The sequence below is a fragment of the Patagioenas fasciata genome, chromosome Z, assembly GCF_037038585.1.
Source record: "Patagioenas fasciata isolate bPatFas1 chromosome Z, bPatFas1.hap1, whole genome shotgun sequence".
Taxonomy (NCBI): domain Eukaryota; kingdom Metazoa; phylum Chordata; class Aves; order Columbiformes; family Columbidae; genus Patagioenas; species Patagioenas fasciata.
Window position 1 is genome coordinate 32,045,875 of NC_092560.1, and position 19,773 is coordinate 32,065,647.

The 19,773-nt window shown below is 38.5% G+C and overlaps 1 protein-coding gene across 1 annotated transcript in view; it reads right to left on the reverse strand.

The window, feature by feature from the left end:
• The window catches only part of FANCC (FA complementation group C), a 76,021-nt gene extending 56,923 nt beyond the window's left edge, over positions 1–19,098 (reverse strand). Inside the window, exons 1-3 of the mRNA XM_065861017.2 lie at positions 18,833–19,098; positions 3,192–3,365; positions 1,601–1,685 (exon numbers count right to left, since the gene is read on the reverse strand). Of these exons, the coding sequence (XP_065717089.2) occupies positions 1,601–1,685; positions 3,192–3,365; positions 18,833–18,994 (421 nt within the window). The 5' untranslated portion in view covers positions 18,995–19,098. The remainder of the gene's footprint in view (positions 1–1,600; positions 1,686–3,191; positions 3,366–18,832) is intronic.
• Between the last annotated feature and the right edge of the window lie 675 nt (positions 19,099–19,773).

Genomic DNA, 19,773 nt, shown 5'->3' on the forward strand with positions numbered 1-19,773 from the left:
GCTGGTATTTTGATACAAAAAACAAACCACCCTGTAGTAAAACTTCACTCTCTTGCAATCTTCAGAGGTAAAGAACAACTTGCAGAAATACTTCTTTTCTTGCTTTAGAAAATGCTGAGGGAAAAAAGTGGGGGAAACCAAGAATGTATTGCTGGGATTGCTATGAAAAGGAGTCAAAAGCAGAAACAGATGGCTTTCAACTTCGATGAAAAATACAGATGAAGTTTCTTTCTATACCACCATATATTGTCAGCTTGGAAAGACTGACAGCCTAAGGACTTGTATATTCCAAACAAAAACTCAGAAGAAAACTGCTTGTGTAACTGTAAACATCAACAGTTATTATCAACTATCTCAAAAACTGGGAACATCTCAATTGTAAAAACAAGTCTATAAAGTATGAAAAGGCCTTTCTCAAAAGGTGCCACAAAAAAGCACACATTTGCTGCACTGCAAAACTGATCTATGTTTAAATCTATGATTCCTTCCCAAATTTTCCTTTCAGAGGGGAATTGCTGATATAATACACATCTACTACATGTTCTACAGGCAAGTTCATTCTGCCTGTGCTTGGAGCTGACTAGAAGATGAAGCCAAACTAGAAGATGTGATCACTTCAGCCTAATGCTGTGCTCGACTTAATAAGCCCTTCCAGGTCAACACAAAAATAGTGCTTTCCTGTATTTTCCCAAAAGAAAGCATAAAACAGAAGAGACAAAATATGACTTTTTTTTTTTTTTTTGAGTTGTAGTATTATCAGAAAACTGGAAAAATATTATTTTAAGGGGCTCACATAGAAACTCAGAATTAGTTTTCAGCTTAAAAGCAGATCCCGAGTAATTTTATCAACCTATCAACATCTCAGTTCCAGAAAAATGTACTGGCACTGCTCATGAGGTAGGACAGGTAGTCTCACCTACCTCCCAACTGTTTTCCTGTCCCCAATTTATTTTCTTTATTCTCACCTACACACATATACACTACCAGTAAGGGGCTTCTGATTTTTCATGTTTTTTTCCCATGTCATCGCTTCAATGTTTTGCTTTTGATTCTATCTGCATTTTCACTAGTTTGCAAGACAGAGAAAATGCACATTCAGAATAAACTCAGTAAAACAAACACAACCATAACTTAGTAGCACTTTACACTGATAAAAAAAAGTATCAGAAAAATGAATTCTATATGAGCGTATATAATAGGACATTCTGATGTATAACTAGAAGAAACTTCTGTTTAAAGTAATCTGAAACACTAGATTATTTACATTTGGAGTAACTAGAAAAAAATTAATTAATACAGAAAGAAAATAATAAAAATGGAAATCATTAAACACATGAACACTCACTGGGTTTAAAATCTACTGCTCCCAAGTCGAGATTCTATAACTAAGCCATGAAATTAATTAGCTCCAAAAGTAAATTTAAGATTTCTCAATGCCACATACCTAAGGTAACTTGGCTTACCTTTTCATCTTACTTAAGAAAAAAAAAATTCTATGTTTTTATGGAAAAAATTGAAGTACAGACTAAGTTGTGTTTTCCCAATTCCCATCGAATACAGTTTATGGAACTGCTACAGAAATATCATTACATGTTCTTACCATATCCTATAACAAAAGGATTCCAACAAAGCCTCCCTAGAAGCTGGCCAATTAGAGGGAATTGCTGGATTGCTGCAATTGAATCCTGTTAAAACATAAAAACAAACAAAAAGATAATAAATATACTGCACATCAGAAGTAGGTTACGAGAACTGTTAATAATACAGATTGTTGCGCATTACAATTCCAATGGTTTTGCTTTAAAATGCTCTGGAAGCAAAACACCCACAAGTATGTAATAAAAGCAGACCTTCCTGAAATTGGCTATTCTATCATCATTCAAATAACTTAAAGCTTAAGTAATTTCCTCACCTGACACTTAATTATGGTAGAAAATTTGTTCATTTGCCTCACATCCAGCAATCACAAAACAGTATTAGTAACCAAGATTTCATTATAATAAAAGCACAATTAAACTATATTTTTGTTGATCTTCACTGTGTTAATATACTTCCTCAAAGAGTTTCTCAAGAAATAAATACTTATCATGGCATGAACCTAAGTATACTTCTGTTACTTTCACTTGCTTTCTTTAAATTAACCTATGTCATGACTAGCCAGTAGCAAGCTGCAGTTTAAATTTTAACCAAATAGAAAGCAGCTTCACTATAAAAGTAGGACACAATGTAGTTTATATACAATCCTATATAATCAGTCTTATTTTTCCATTTTTGTAGCTTTACTATCTAATAAATGAAGGCTTTTAAAAGTGGTGCTCTGCTGAGATACCATGCAAGTAGCAGGAACGATAACCATCTCCTGCTGCTGCAATAAATTCCTTACATTTGTCTCACATTTGGGGCTAGCCCTAGACTTTCTGGGGCCATATTCACAAGGGCCATTTCAGGCCAAGCCTCAGATTACTTGAAGTAGCAACATTAAAAATACACTTTTTTTTTTTTCATCCCTCTTAAGATATATAAATACAGGAAAAAACACCACTCCCCCAAAGTATTTTATTTAAAAGTTACATTCAGTTCAGAAAACAAACAAACAAAACACTCTGCCATCTTCAGATAAGAATATTTTAAAATAAGTTGTCCATAAGATGTCAGCCTCCTGCCATAATGCAATATTTCTATAGCTAATTACACTGAATACATAAACTGAAAAAGCCATGCTCAGAAAAACATGCCAATGATCTGACCATGCTGCTAGAATTCACTACCTGTGCCACAACACCGGGGTTAAAGTGTCAGCAGACCCCCTAAGATTTAAAGGATCAGTTACAGTTTTGCATGTTACGGCCTTTAAATAATCCAATTTATGACCTGACAACCAGAATGAAATTCTTGTTTATTTTAAAGAGTTTTTTAAAGAGGTTAGAGCATTGGCTAGGAAATCTCACATGACAACAACCAATCAAGAAGAAAAAGCGCCTTTCACAATAAATCAGGGAAACAGGAAGCGCACTCCTGTTTGCATTACCTGTGACTGTTCCCCCAATTTGCCTCTCTGATTCAGCCAATACATCAGGTCAACAGCACAAACCTCTTTGCTACTGTTAGCTTCTGTTCTTGTCTAAACATGGTGCAGATTGTTTCTGAGTACATCCCCAAAACAGATCGCTCTTCCTTATAAAGTCACTTACCATGTGCTTTAAAGTTTCATAAAGCTGATGCAGAAACTCCTGGAGCTGGGGCAAGTGAAGGCACACATCCTTCTGGGATTCCAGTGTGGTGGCCTGACCCCATTCAATAGCTTTATCCAACCAATATTCAAAGTTCAGTTTGGGCACTGCAGTGTCCTGCGCCATCCCACAATCCTGAAAAAAAAAGGCTGTAACTCCACATCAGGCAGCACTAAACAGCGGCTTCAAACCAAGAATGAAAAGGACAAGACAGATTTCTTCTAACTTTTTTGTGTTCACATGTGAAAAGAGGTGTGGGGTTGTCTTTGTATTTACATCTCATAAGGGTGGCAATTTTCTTTGTAGTAGTACGAGGGTAAGATAATAACCCCATTTTGACAAAGTAGCAAAGGGGGCACAGTAATTGGTAAATTACATTAGAATGTTCCACCCAGCTGTGTCTCAGGCTTTTATTATTTGAATTTGTCAACACAAATATTTCATTCAATTAATATTTGAATAATGTGAGTGTGCATTTATTCAGAATGCTTTACATGATGAAAAACTGAAAAAGCCCGTTTCAGGATAAATAAAAGCATTAAAATAAGGCTCAATGAAAACAAAAGGAGTAAGGGGTCCTTTGCTTGTTGTTAAGTTCTACATTTGTAACTGATCATTAGTTTTAAGTGCAAACAGAGTATTCTCCTTAAAGGAAACTAATAACTTCAGTATTGCAGCTCTGGTTTTGTTTTTATTATTATGCAAAGGACAGGGAAAAAAACATGACCACATGCAGTTTTACATGTAACTCAGTTCTGAATAAAAGCTGTACCATATATAATCTACATCCAAGGGGATACTCCACTGTAAAAAGTGGGTCTTTGAGAGATGAGCATTATTGTTAAGTCAGAATATTAACATCTGACCAAATTGCCCCAGCAAAAGACACACACACACACACACACAAAAACCCAACCCAACCAAACAAAAAAAAACCAACCAAACAAAAAACCCAAATCATCACTTATTTTCTGCTTTGCTATTGTATTTTTCATTGGCAGAAGCACAGAGAATAGCACAGCAGGCACTACACCAACCTCAGAAAGAAACACCTCATAGGCTGAAAGAGCAAATGAGCTTTCAGCCATTCAATCATTGTTCTTTCTGTCAAGACTGTAAAGACAACTGTAGATTAACACAAATGTGGTGGCAGTTTTCAGAAATGAACTGTTGCCTGCTTGGAGACAAATTCAGACACTCATAGATGCAACAGACATCAGCGAATATTTACCTTCCTAAGCTAGAGACGTGGAGATACAGACCAAAAAAAACACAAATGAGCTTGAGCAGCAGCCCTGCAAGTCAAGCTCACTTCATACAAGCTAACCCTTACAATCACATCACTTACATAGCATGCTAATCTAAGCCAGATACAAATCTGAAGATCATTAATAAACTTGTTTCATTTCTATGAGTAAAAAGTAAATAAATACCCCATAGTGAATCACAGCTATGATTTTACTTTTGGTCCTGTCTGGCAAAAAAAAAAATTAAGGTAAAGCTGCTGGCTTGCCAGAGTTCCATGTATATTTGTCCTAAACATGTTCAAAGCAATGCAAGCAAAGCCAATGCTTTTGTGTTCTTTATTACACCCCTTTTCTACCTGTAACTCCTGCTGTCAGCAGAACTCTTAGCGGACCTGTGCAATGCCAAGATCTTATTGATCTTCTATGAGTATCAAAAACCGGCTATGGGACTTCATCACCATTACTCGACGAAGTGACACAGGTTAAATACCCAGCAGCAATTACCCACCAAACACTCTCATCATCCCAGGGATATAACAAAGACTTTAAGAACAAATTAAAGCCAGGAACTGAATTCACACATTTGAACGAATTAATGAGCCCATTTGATGCTCCCAGTCAAGATTAATCCTTCTGAATAACTGAAAAATGAGTCCCCTAATAAAATGGCTCCGAAAATGTCAAGAAAATGGGAAAAAAGTAGAAGGTAAAAAACATACAAACAACACACAAACAAACAAAAATACAAAACCACAAACACTCCAGCATTTTGGGGACAGTCACAAGAGTTGATTATGAATTAACAGGGGATCTGGGGTAAGCAAATCAAGCAGGCTTATCTCCTATCCCAGGTACGTGTAACTAATACTTCAGAACACATAATAGCACAGACATCACAGGTGAGGATGCTCTTTATCCAAAAGTCTGAAATCTCAGCTCCGCAATAAGAAAGGTGTTTTATCTCCTTTCTTAATTACAGGTAAATAAACTGGATTGCTGGTCCAGAGAAACTCCTTAGATGGCCCATTGCCTTATAGGAAAAACCTGTCAAAGGCTCAGATGTACATTTTTTTTTAACTACAAACAAAAAACCCCCCAACCTCAAAAAGGAGAACATAAGCACCAATCTTGAAAGTACATCTATCCTATACACTGCTAACTCTAAGTGTGCATTTTTTACAGGTTGCCATAGCTAATTCCCTTAAGATACCTGCCCCTGAGTATCTTGGATATAAGCAAAGAACTGCCCCACCAACACATCTTTCCTTCACTAGGAAAACAAAGTAGTTTTGTGCTCGGTGCTATTAAAAATGTTGAATATACTGAAATGCAGTGTATTTTCCACAGTTGCCTTGTTGTATGAATGAACTTGCACCAAAAAAAAAACAACTATACATTCTAGAATTGAGTCTATCTTCAGAAGGATCAGTCCTGAACTTGCTCCGTTCACATCATTTTCTGATGAAACAGAAACAGAGTTCTGTTTCTAAAAGAGAGTTCAGAAATTTTAGTGGCCATCTAATGCTCATTCACGGACAAGTTTATGGGCAAAAATGATGGAGTCAGTTTTCCAACCCACTTCTAAAGTGGATTAAGGGACAAATAAATGTATTTTTATGAGCAAATAGTTTTCTAAAACCGCTCAAAATACTATAACATCAGAAATAAGGAGCAAGTAATCTACATGACTACAAAAACAGGTAATCTGCAGTGCATATCTGTAATAAACTGTGGTACATACACTGAAAAAAAGAAAAGTTAAATAAACCATTAAGAGTGACATGAAGAACGATCTTTGTACTCTTTTTTGGGGGAGGAAGAAAGGTTCAACACGTCTGTAAAGCTTTATACAAGAACCACTCTTGCCAGTTCAAAGGTATCAGAATTCATTACAGCAACTATTAGGAACTGAATGCAGATTTTCAAAAATTATCATCACTAAAATTCTGTAAGTGCTAAAAACATTTCTATTATCTTTTTTGGGATACAGTCAATTCACATTCTTACAAAACTTATCCTGAGATCTACGGAAGAGTATATTAAAGTGACATTTCCAAGAGTTGCTGTGTTGACCGTTTGCCCTTGTTTAGCATCTAGTATGTGCTTTCAGTTCATCCTTGATCAAGAACACACTTAACTTAACATGCACTAATATTCTGCTGCATCACAACACTGCTTATGCCATATGAAAAGAAAACAAACAAACAAAAAATGATTATCCCAAGCACTTGTCCTATTTCCAATAGCGTGATTTTTAAGCTGTACTCATGTGCTTGCTTTCTTTAGAAGCCTCCAGTGAAATAGTTATTTCATTCTTTATTTTAACTATAGCATCTAGTCCCCAAAAGAGCAATTTTATTAATAAACCTTACTCTTCACTTCAACATTACTGGAAAAAAAAATCGTCTCTAAAACTGGCACAGGACATACAGTTTATTAAAAAGAAAAATATAAAACTATCAGTTAAATAAGTGTAATTCAAACATTCAGATCCCAGCAAGATATGGAACAATTAAAAGACAAACAAATATCATAGATAATAAAGATTTGACTAATAATTTGACTTGTCATACTGTCAATATACCCTAAAGACTCTTTCAGGTTCATTTCCACTCTCTTCAGTAAGTTGGGACGTTTTTATTTCAGCTGCCAAAAATCAAAAACTGGATCTCGTTTACGACGGTTTACCCCACAACATGAGAAATTCGGAAGCTGGATTTACTGTGAAACGCCTAAACACCCTTTGCTTCTAGAAAGAAAGGGAGGAGTAGTGTTTAGTTCTCCTCTCTCAGAACCCCCAGTCAAACCCTCCTGGTCTTGTATTTTCAATCACAGGGAACCCTGTGGAGCTCAGGCATGGCGGTTCTTCTTGTATCTCTCAGAAGCTGAACGCAGCATTTCTAACAAGGAATGGATTAGCTTTATTCTGACAAATGAGCTATCTGGATTAGTGTCTGAAATGTAATACTTTAGGTCCATAACTTTTGTTAACAGCTCTAAACGCAAAGCCCTGTAGTATACCAGGGCACTCCACTTGGTGCGTGAGTTACTCCTACATTCTCCTTAACACACGCGTGCAAATACCGCATTGGCATAGTCTTCCACACCAAGACATACCAATGCTATTCCTCTGTGACAGACAGCAAAGTATTTGCAAGGGTAGAACAGACGCCAGCAAAGTTTTTGGAAAACTTCTCACAACCATCTCCTTATCTATACTCTCAAAATGAAATACTTATGCATTCAGCATGTGAGGTAGTAGAAGATGGAAGGTTTTTTTAATCTCTAAAACTGTATATATAAAATGTTTTTAAATAAAGCTATAAAAATAGAAAACCAAGTGAAAGCAAAGTAACTTCTTCACTACTACAAATTCTGAACTCGGGACTCAGATATAATAAAAACGGAATATGCAGTTGCTAAAACATCACAGAAAGAATTTCTGTCAATCACAGAAAATTCACTAACTTCCACAGCTTTCGAAGTCCTTAAATCTGGCTTTAGTAGATTTCAAAAAATTATTACTAAACTTTTATTACTTAGTTTGTCTTTAATCTGGTAAATTCAGCTGTTATTTTTAAATAAATAAAAGCATTTCAAGTGGAAGTATCTGTGAGATACCATGAAGGTACAATATTGCCTTATGTCACAGCATTTGAAATAAATGTGGCAAAAACTTGCACTCAAGGTATAAAGCTCTCATTTGTGTACTTTTCCTTGAACCATAGCTCCACACTCCAAATGCACGCTTTCCATTACTCCATCTCCTCTCTCAAATCTTGCCCATCAGCAATCTCAGCTTGTGAGGACAAAACAAAACAAGAAAACGGCTAAAATACTTATATGACATCAGGGTCTAAAGGTCCCAAGCAGAAGAGGTCACCGTTGAGCTAACAGAACACATAAACATACATTCCAAATTCTAAATTATTTTCAGGGTTGTTAACACTTACAAAAGCAGTAGAACAGTCCTTTTGTGCATTTTATTACTCTAACAGATATTGGGAGACTAATACTAAGAATTAGGAGATTAGATATTAGGTAAGCACTTCAGTATATTACATACTCAAAAGGTATCATGATTTTGACTCCTTAGTTAATCACCCTTAGCTCGATTATGACACAGCATGGTTGATATCAGAAGACTAATAACTTACTGTTGCAATGTTTCAAAGATTATCATAATCACATCACAAATTTACTATCTAATGAATGATATTTTGAGGTCATCCCAGAAGAAAAAAAATAGCAGTTATCCAGAACATACATACTATTTTCTCATTTATTATTTCACTACATAAAATGTCTATTAGATTCTTTCACCTTATTCCCACAAGTATATTTTTATTCTTCACCTTTACAACTCTACCTTTACTTGCCAACAACAAAAGGGAAATGTAATACATATTTAAGTAGTAAGATCAAGCATTATTTATTTCCAACTTTAAAGAATATCTATTACTAGCTCCCTCAAAATAAATTCAGAAAGAGTTAATAAACTAAAGGAAAAAAGTGAGTAATTTTTTAGAAACATCAGAAAAGCCCAAGAGTAGTAAAGACTATTTAAAATTTAAAATACATATAATTTATTCCTGTCATTGTATTTTCACAGTGTCCCTTTTTGAGAAATTAGGTTCACAGGCTGGTTTATAGGTTGGTATCTAATCGACACTCACTGGCAGTCCAGCAGTCAAAAATAATCTAGATTACAATTTCCATCTTGACTCTGAAGAGTGTTCTTATGTACAGTGTTGATTTTTCACTTAATAACTTTTGGGATAAGAGCAAGTTTGCCTATTCCTCTGTGTGCCTACATCCACAGATACTTTGCAGCGAGAACAAACCACTATTACAGAAAAGTGCCTGTTTATATGAAGACTTTCTGAACTGAAACAAATGGCATGCAAATGGCATCCTTTGAAAATAACACTGAAGAACAGAGTTTTCTCAAAAGAAAGGAACCAGCACCAGCTAAGCAACATGCAAAATCTGGTAAACTAAATAGCTATCAAGCCGATGGTTGGCATTATCATTCAACATTTAGACTAATAATTCTCCTGGCGAAAGTAATTAACTCCTCTCTTTCGCTCCTCTATTTGTTTCCTGTATTTTCTCTGATAATTACTATTTTAACAGTTGTCAGATCTGCTTTCTGAATTACATTATCAGGTCTCACTGGAAAAAGAGACAAGTTTTGACCTTTAAGGGACTGTGGCCACTAGCAAGGCTACTTCTGTGGAGAGTGTAAGTATTAAACCTCTCGCAGAGGCTTAATCTCAGTAATACTGCAAACAGCCAAATTATGTTTACAGTTGTGTTCTGTTGCCCTGCAGGACTGAAGACTCAAAGCCCTGAGGAAGTATGCAGTGCTGAGTTACATACGAGATCTCCTTTTCTGAAACACTGAAAACATTACATCTCCTCTCCACAACAGGACTATCTGATTATAAAAGAGCCTCTTCGTCCTCATTCATCAGGCTATAAGCTTCATGAACAAAAAATTATTTATGAGTTTCCCTGATAATATCAACCACACAAAAATTGATTTGAAAACTTTCTGCTTCCAATGGCAGGCTTGTCATGCAGCAGATCTTCCTTCTGATCTCTTTTCAAGAGGCTAAGAATAAAACCTTCTTTAATGGGAAAGGCAGAAATAATATCTCAGCATATCCATCTAATTCTTATCTTTTACCCAAGGAAACAGTAAAAGATGAGAAAGACATTTAGGAGCGATATTGGTAATTCTTGCAGATGTTATTTGTTAACTTTCCATAACAAATCTTAACAGGACAACAAGGCAAATGATTATCACTTCCATAAAGAAAAGATGTCATCACCAGCCTACGGAATGGATTAGTATGTTTTTAGGCACAAATTGAATACAAAGTCTGATCAAAAGCCACTGGACATCACTCCTGCAAGAAATACACCAACCTCTTAAGACTCCAACACCACAAGCATTTTTTTTTTAAAGCTAAATTTAAGATGATAAAACAGACAATGAGGTAAAGTGCCTTTATGCCTCTTGCAGAAGGCTCCATACAATGTTCTAGTTTAAAAGAATTTCAATGTCAGGACCAGTTAGATCAAAACCCAGCAACGCCCACATAAAGCAGGGCATCAGATGCTTGTACAAAATGGAAATTTGTTTCAAGGCAATGAAGCAAATCCCAGACTTGACCAGTGCAGGCTGATGTTAAGCAGACCAGCATGGTCTTCCGAAACACAAGCCAGACTTAAAGAAAGAGGGGCCTTCTAGCTTACCCTTTCACTCCTTGCTTGTTCTTCCATATCTGAAGTGCTTACCTCTCATCACTACCACAGTGACCTACCACAGAAAGGTAGCAACAATATATGACAAAATACAGAAACGACATACTGCGCATGGTAAGTGGAAGCACAAACAAGTACACACCTTCATCACCTTCTAGAAATCAAGAGGTGAAGCACATCTCATCACCTTTCAGTATCCTTCCTCGGTAAGACAAAAGAATGAAATTCTGATTCTGTTTATATCAGCAGCAAAATTTTTGTTAGTCTCAACGGAGCCTGAATTTCACATGATGCCTTCAAAACACTGATAAGCTTATCCACATAAGAGCTCACCAAGTCACTGTATCAGAGATGTTAGACCTATCAGCAATAATGGCAAATTCTTGTTGGACGTAATTTATTGTTTGTAACCCTTTTCCTATAACAAATCTGCCAGCTAACACATCCCTCAGTATTTTGTGAGCTATCTGATGCAAACTTCTACTGTTAAGTTTTCATTACCCTCTTCCGGCAAATTTTATGCTCCTATATAGCTTCATGTAAGCCAAAGCAAAGAGGTGAACAAATTATAATTAGCTAGACACAGAGTAATTTCTGTACCAAACTGCACTTTCTCAGTCAAACTTTCACACCTGGCTATTACTGTCTCCTGCAGCTTAAATCCACTATTAGATATTTTTACTGTAACTTCATATGCCTAGAAGGCTTTCTTCAACCTCTTCTCTACAGAACAACACTTTTTAAGAAAAAACTAATCTGGGGGTGCTGGTTGGCAGCAGCTCAGTACCAGTCAGGCAGTGTGTGCCCTGCCAGCCTTGGAGGGCAAACTGCATCCTGGGGAGCATCAAACACAGTGTAACTGGCCTGTCAAAACAGGTGACTATCCTGGTGTTTTCAGCATTGGTGCAGCCTCACTTTGAGAGCTATGTGCAGTTCTGTGGCACACAATTTTAAAAGGATGTGACGGTCCTTAAGGAGGGGAAAAAAGCTGGTGGAAGGGCATGAACTGTGAGGCATGAACTGCAAGGAGCACTGAGTGCCTTGGGCTTGTCTAGTTTGGAGAAAAAGCAGCTGAGGGACAATCTCACTGCTCTCCACAGCTTCTTGAGGAGGGGACGTGGAGAGGGAGGTGCTGAGCTCTTCTCGCTGGGATCCAGTGATGGGATGTGTGGGAAGGGTTCAAAGCTGTGCCCGGGAGGGTTACACTGGACATGAGGAAGTATTTCCTTACCTGGAGGGTGCTCAAACACTGGAACAGGCTTCCTAGAGAGGTGGGTGATGTCCCAAAATATTCTGTTCATTCTGTTCTCTTTATAAAGAAAACCAATTGAAACCAAGTTTCCCCATCAACAAACCTCCTCTGTAATTAACTTGTGTTTGTATACTGCTTGAGTGGAATACAATGAAGTATTTCCTTAAAATTCAGTTCCTCTGAAAAAAAACTAGAGATAAATTCAAAGTTACACCATTAGATAAATGGCATTCCTCCCTTTCCAGAGTTAACATACTCTGAGCTACCAGTGAGGAGGGGTTGCATATACACCAAAACTTTTTTTTTTTTTTTTTTTTGCTTTTTAGATGTTTCACTTTAAGTCCTGCATTTAACACATAGGCAGTAATTCCCTAGTTTCCAAGCATAAGTAGAACATACATTAGCTTGTAGACAACAAGTTAGAACACTTGTCTCTTCAGAGCAGTCATATTTGACCTGTAATGTAAAAGAAAACTATATTCCTTTGTATTAGTATACCAAGGAACAAGCATTCACTTCTGCCTGTACATACTAAAGCTAAAAGGAGGCAGGGGGGAAAGGCTAAAATGTTCCTCCCAGAACATCATCTTCTCCAACTATGCTGTGGAGAAGAATCTGCAAATGGGTAGCATGGTCTAAAAATACATTTGTTTCATCATTAAAAAAAATAAAAAGGCATGGGAGGGAGATGACGACAGGGACATAATCTATTCAGACACAGAGAAAAACAACTAGCCTTTCTTCAATTAAACTGTAAGTTCACACTAAAGGGCTTCATGTTAGCAATATTTATGCCTCTTTATATTAGCAATAATTATGCTTATTTAGTAAGCCATACAACTTAGCTAAATTCAAGCTTTACCTGACTTACAGAGATATAAAAAGACACATGGTCTAAACTCTATCACAAGTACTTGAACAACAGCTGAAATGTTGCCTATGGGTTTGATATCCAGAGTTATTCATACAGTGTACAGAGTGGTCTTGCTTACACTAAGTGAATTCCTTTTCTCCAAAAATCTCTAGAACTGTTTTTTCTAAGAACTTCTAATATTTACTACAGTAATGAAGCATACACCTTGCATTGAAACTCTTTAGTTCCACAGAGTTAGAGCTTTTGTACATAAGTGTAAGGAAAGAGAAAATGACTTATTCGAAGTCAGTGAGGAAACAAATGACAGAGATAAAAGACACAAATCTCATATGTTGTAGCCCATTAGATGACACTGCTTCTCACCAATTTCCTCAAAGATAATACATTATTCAACTTAAGCTCCTCAAACATGACGCAACAGTTTGTGCAACAGTGAAGGGCCATATTCTACTAAAAAGAAAATGAACACACAACAATCATGGAAAAACATCTTCTTTCCAGTTTTTATCACGCAAACTTACTTTCATATGAACTCTAGTGACAGCATAAGTGTGAGTAAAAATCACACATATTTATTCTAACATAGTTGAGGCTACCAAAATTCACATACTCCACATACAATGAAAGCAAGTTTGCAAATACAAGAATGCTTTCTTTTTTGCCATTGAAAAGCCTTACCTAAGAGTCTCATACTTTTCTGCCCTCTCTCCCTGACCAGTCACACCCAAAAATAGCCACAGAATAAAATCTTCTGAATAAAGATGTATTTATGGGACTAAGTACACCTGACAGAAAAAGAAAAGGGTATTCTTCAGAAGATTAAAAATAACTTAATGACATCCACATGAACATCTGCACCTCTTTGTTGTACATTATTTTAACAAAGTCCCACAGACACTTGTCCCTGGAGTCTATTGACAAGGTTTCATGCTATTCACAGGCACTGAATCAGGCTATTCATTCTGCGCAAACAAGAAGATGTAAGTTTCCTCAGACACATCTAGAGCAAAGACTTTCAGTGATTCACTCAGTCAAAATCATATTGCAGCAACAATCAGCTATGTGGGCATTTAGACTGCAGACAGGGTAGTGACATTCAAAGCGATGAGGAATTGATCTGGGGAATTCTCAGTTACTCTTGCATTTTCTACACGTGCGTACTTTTCAATCTGCTAATAGTGGATCCTGTTACCTGCCAGTAAGATTTTTGTCACATCTGTTCATGAAAACCTCACAATTTAGCAACATCACCCTTTATGTGAAATTAAAGCTATATAATTATGGTATTCTGTGGGGAGTTCCCTATGAATTTGGGTCAGTTGATGATAGATGAGAACTTCTAATGTACAACATAGGAAAAAAATATTAGCTAGTGATATGTCTCTTGGCTTCTCCTTGGACACTCGTATATACGTCAATTTAGTTGTATATTATGATACTTTATTACAGTCACTGTTTGGAGTATTTCAATACTGTCACATAGTTAATCAAGATTTATAAAATAAACATGCCTAGTGAATCTACTAGTAGGGAGGAAGGACAGCTTTGCAGTTTGGCTCAAGGAGTCAGGAGCCTAAGAGTCCGACTCTCACTTCTGACACACCTCACACACAACTTTCAGTTTCCAAGGCCTGTTCTGCTTCACCTCTACAGGAGCCTGATTTGTGCTGATCTGATTTCATAGTCTACTTTTTTCCCTTTTTTTTTTTTAAATCAAACTAAAAATACATGTTTGATAACATCAGATTTGCTGCATTTGCAAGCAAAAATAACTTACTGCTCTCAAAGATTTATGAAGTATCTTGTGCTGCAGTAGCCTCCTAGACTTTATTTCACCATATTACCATAACTAACTGATGCTGTGCAGATCACATTTGAGTAAGCCATCTGTCTTTAGATTGTGTCCAGTATCAGTATAATTCACAAATAGCAAGTTTACAAAATATAACTCATGGCATTGCTTACCTATAGAATTTCTATTAAAAGTTAAAAATGAGTGCAGAATTTCTGTGTCAGAACTCTGCAACCATACACAAGATGGACAGTTAAAAAGATCAATATCAGAACCTTCTGGCAAATATCATCTGACATGAGTCCATCCTTTACTATTACACGGTTTGAGTAAAAGCACTCTTGAAAATATGTTAAAGGAGTTTTAACTAAAAACTCCCAAATGCAGAAGATTTTAATTTTGTTAAATTAATATAGATTTCTCTTTATGACTTATTAAAAATTTGTTTAATTAGTTTATGATTGCAATAACACTAATAAAAAGTATTTTGTATTAGGGATACCGTGTTCAACCCCGAATCATCACACACCACTTGTCACAGCCATCTAAAATCAGTATCATTGCTACAGTGAACTGCATAACTAAGTCTTACTAATTTTTAAATACTTTTGAAAAAAGTTATTTGCCCTCACCAAGGAGAAAATATTTAACATATTCTACATTTCTATAACTTACAAAGTAGACTAACTATCTGTCCCTACCGTGGTCTCAGAAGTTGGTGGGATGTGCCAGCAATTTTCAAGACACAAAAGTTTTTTTAATTCCAAAGCTACACGAAGGAAAACAGATTTTTAATCAGCATTACCATTGTCATAACTCTAGCAACCTTGATAATAATGACAGTCATTTATGATAATACTAAACAGAAAATCTAGTGTGGGAATACCCTTCTTAGTGAAAGTTGTTGAATTCAAGATTTGAATTGATTTTTGAGAGCTGTTCTACTGTTTATACATGAGATCTTTAGAACCCAGCATATACTTGTGCATTTTTGGATCAGGTCGGCAGAAAATACATTGTACTAATAAAAATTTAAAAATCTGATAAATCAAAGACTGAAGATTTTTATTTGTGATTAATCTCATGCAACATATGTATCTTCCTGTAAATGTGAAATATTATTCCATATATATTAAAGGACTCTTAACATTTTCTGAATTATTGCTTCAAGCAAAAATTATTTCACCCACCCTTCACAAGAGCCTTCACCCATCTTTTGAAAGATATCTTTGTAAACATCAGCACTTTCACAATTCTAGGTCAGTATACTGCAACATATGGCTTGGGGAAAAAGAAATAAAAGGAATTACAGTTTAAAAGTACACTGAGTACACAAGGCTGTTTCATTAACAGAACTGTGTCTAGTACTTTCCTTTGTTGCTTTAACTCTCCATAACATCACTCTTAAAACCACATCTCCACTGGTGTCCCTTATAACACTTTCACCCACGGCATCCTACGGTTAATCTAACGCACATACCACCCAGCTGGCCATTGTGCATGTGCTGACTAGATGGAGAACTACTGCCAAACATCATGTGGAACAACAGTCTGTCTCAAAATGTATTGGAATATAATTGTTTTCAAACCTCCAGCCTGCTTCCAAACTTAGTTAAAATTGGTTAACCTGTTCAGTTCCTAGCGGCCAAAGACATAAAGACGTGGAATCACAGAGATCTCATTTTCTGAAGATATCAAGATAAAAAGCACAGAAATGCCTGTAAGTGAAAAGATAACCTTCAGGTTCTGCTCCCTACTCATACTTCCCCACTGCCATGTTTTCTAAAGACAAGTTTCCACTGAGGAGCAATTACAGCAGCGTTTATATTGTCACTGCAAACCAATCACTGGAAAACAACCATCATGAGCCTTCTGCAGGTCGGCTTCCACCCAAGAGATGGCAGTCGTGAACAAACATCCACAGGGAGAGGAGGCGGCAGAGACCCCAACAGGGAGGAAAAATGATGAACAAGAGGGCTTTCCAGCAGCACCAAACCTCCACAGACAGAAGATTTTAATAGACTTGTCAGTACCTCACAATATACTCTGATAAATATCTCAACCTCTGTTTCAGGTATCATATGATGATGAATTGTGATGACACAATTTTTGAAATGAGCAAAGAAGGGAAGCTGGACATGAAAACAAATAACAGAGCAAATAAGCCATGTAACTCAGAAAATAAATTTAATGTTTCTTGGTTTAATGGCCGCAGACAATAAAGCTTTGCCTTTACAAAAAAGGTTCATAGAATTTGCACTGGGGGTGGAGGGTGGGAGAGGGGAAGCAAGATTCACATCCTTATAATTACATATTGAAAAAAATTCCAAATACTCAAGATCCTGCTGTTTTCCAACTTCTTCCAACACTTATGAGGCATTAGTCTTCCTTAACCTTTCGTTTGAATAAAAGGCCAGCTACACTACCTGACAGTATTCTGTAAAAGCATACTGTACTGGAGTTCCTCGACCAGAGCAGATGTCTGTGAGCTTCAGATTGCACAGTACAAAAGTTGGTGTATTGCTAAATCAGAAACAAAGCCATAAATCTTTTACTCTGTCTCTCTGTAAACTATTTAGGCAGGTATCTATGTATTAAAGTTGCACTTAGCACGTACATGAATCACAAAATAACATTGCCCTGTTTCCAAAGTTCTTACAACGAAGGGGAATAGCAAGATGCATACAGCACAGATAGGGAAGTCTCTCTCTTTTCAAATGTTTTCAGTACCAGATGATATTGATCAAGTGATAGCTGTTAACTGGAACATGCATGCGGCACCACATATTACCACAAGCCATCAGTGTGTCAACACCCATTTCTACTATGAAGCTACAAAGCTGGCAGGCTAGAAGGTACAGAAGCAACATAGGTATAGAAGATCCCACCTTCTTCCCCAGAGACTTCACTGTGTGGAAGGAGGAAAAAAAACCTAAGACTGGGTTGTTCAAAACACTGCTCCCAGAGGACAAAGGTACCTCCATGTGCAAACATTAAATAATCTGGTGATGGAGATACCTTAAATCAATTTTTGCAGTAGTTAGGGGAGTTACTCAGTACAAATACCACTTAGTATCCTTTCTGCAGGATTCTAAGCATATTATCCTTTCCAGGCAGGTGTCTCCTTTCTAGAAACAAAACAGGGATTACTTTATTTTATTAATATTTCCAAGGAACAAAATAGTTCATGTGTTTCTCTTCCCTTCTCCCTTCATCTCCAGAAACAGGCATTTTTTCAAAATCTTACCTTTACTCCTATTCAGCAGAAAATAGCTAGGTTAAATTCCCCTCCTGTCTATCAATGTATTCAAAACCTTACCTCCCAAGAAAACCAACCTGTTTTCAGTGGAACTAACTATTCTGAAGTCCTTTGCCAAAATTTCACTGAAAGACTGTGCGTGAAAGATTTGACAACATTTTTTGCTATGCTGTAAGAAGTTAGGCCCCTTTAGGAGAGTAGGGACCTGAACTCGATGATCCTTACGGGTCCCTTCCAACTCGATAGTCTATGGTTCTATACTTCCATGATCTTTGACAGCCCACAGCCTAACCGGCATTCTCACTAAAAAGCTGAACGCTTTTTTTGGAGAAGCGTAGCACAAACCCTGTTCCCCTGCGGGCGCACCGAACCAGGGTCACACAATCGCGGCAGCAGCACCGGGGGACGCGTCCGGGGGCAGCCCCGGGTGGGGACGCTCGGTGCGCAGCGCACGGGATGTACAACCGAGCGCAGCACCGGCCTCCGCGCCATAGCCGCGTTCCTCCGGCAGACCGGAACGCTCGGTGCCGACGCAGCATCCCCTCTGGCCGGTTCCCCGCCGCCAGCTCCCGCGGCGTAAGTCAGTGGGCCCCCCTGCCCTCCGCACAACCCCCGGCCCGCTCCAGCGCAGCCACGCATGCGCGGGTCCCCTTGCCCGCGCCCCCTCCGCTCCGCCTCGACGGGGCGTCCGCGGCCACAGAGACGAGCCCGGCGGACGCGGATCGGGCGGGAAACGCCGCTCCCCTTTCAGCGAGCAGAAAGGGCCCCCGCCGCCGCGGAGTTGGCGGCCGGCCTGGAGCTCCCGGCTCTGAGCGGAGGAGTGGGAGGAACCGCGCACAGACCCCTCACCCCCCGCCGCTGAACCGGCTCCCGGCCTCGGCTCCGCCCCCTCCCCAGCGCCTTACCCCGCGGCCCGGCTCGCGCTGCCGGTTTGGAATTTTCGCGCGCTCTGCCCCTGCGCGCGCCGTGCGCCTGCGCGGGGGCGGGGCGGGGCGGGGCGGGGCCGTTCCGCGCAGGGTTTCGCGCCTTCCGTTCTTCTCCTCCCCGCTCTTCACCCTCCGCTCCATGCCGTTCCTTTTCCCCGAGTCCGTCCCCACACGCTTCCGGCTTCAAACGCGGGGGCCCAGTGTGAGCTGGGTCTGACGCAAAAGGTCGTGCGTCTTCGCGGCCGGTGACCTCAAAGAGCTCCTGGTGACTGGAAACGGAGATTTCTCGTGTCACCTCTGCAGGAAACAATTATTTTGCAATAGGCTCAGGCAAGATCTCGGCAGGATCTCTCAGCAAAGCAATTTTTTCTAGTAACGATATTGCAACACTGGGTGTTCTACCTAAAGGTAGGCACACGTAATAGGGCAAAAATCCCCTGCTTATATCCCCCCAAAATCCCAGCCGCGATTTCCCTCCGCTGTTCCCCATTGGTTGGATACTGCAGGGTTTACAGGCAACCCTGATGCATACAGTACCCTTCCCCTTATCAATCTATTCAAGACAGGCGTTCCTGGTACTTTGGCTACCCTTCCCTCTAAATTAACTTGTAGATATCAGTATGTATACAGGTATCAGTGTATATCCTGGGAAAAGACCGTGTTTTACATTAACAATTCACAGTCCGATGTCTCTCAGTCATTCCTCCTTGCTGGAGCCAGGCGCCAGATCCTCAGTTGTGTAAAAACAACAGCTCTTCGTTAAATGTCCCTTATACCTGCGTACCCGAAGTTGTGCCAGGTGAAATGGAGCGAGATAGTCAAAGCCAGTTTTGATCCTTTTGTACAATGGAGGTAACAACTCCACAGGGAAATAAAAATGACAGGGTTGTTACGCCCCCAGTGAATGTTGTGGTGAGTCT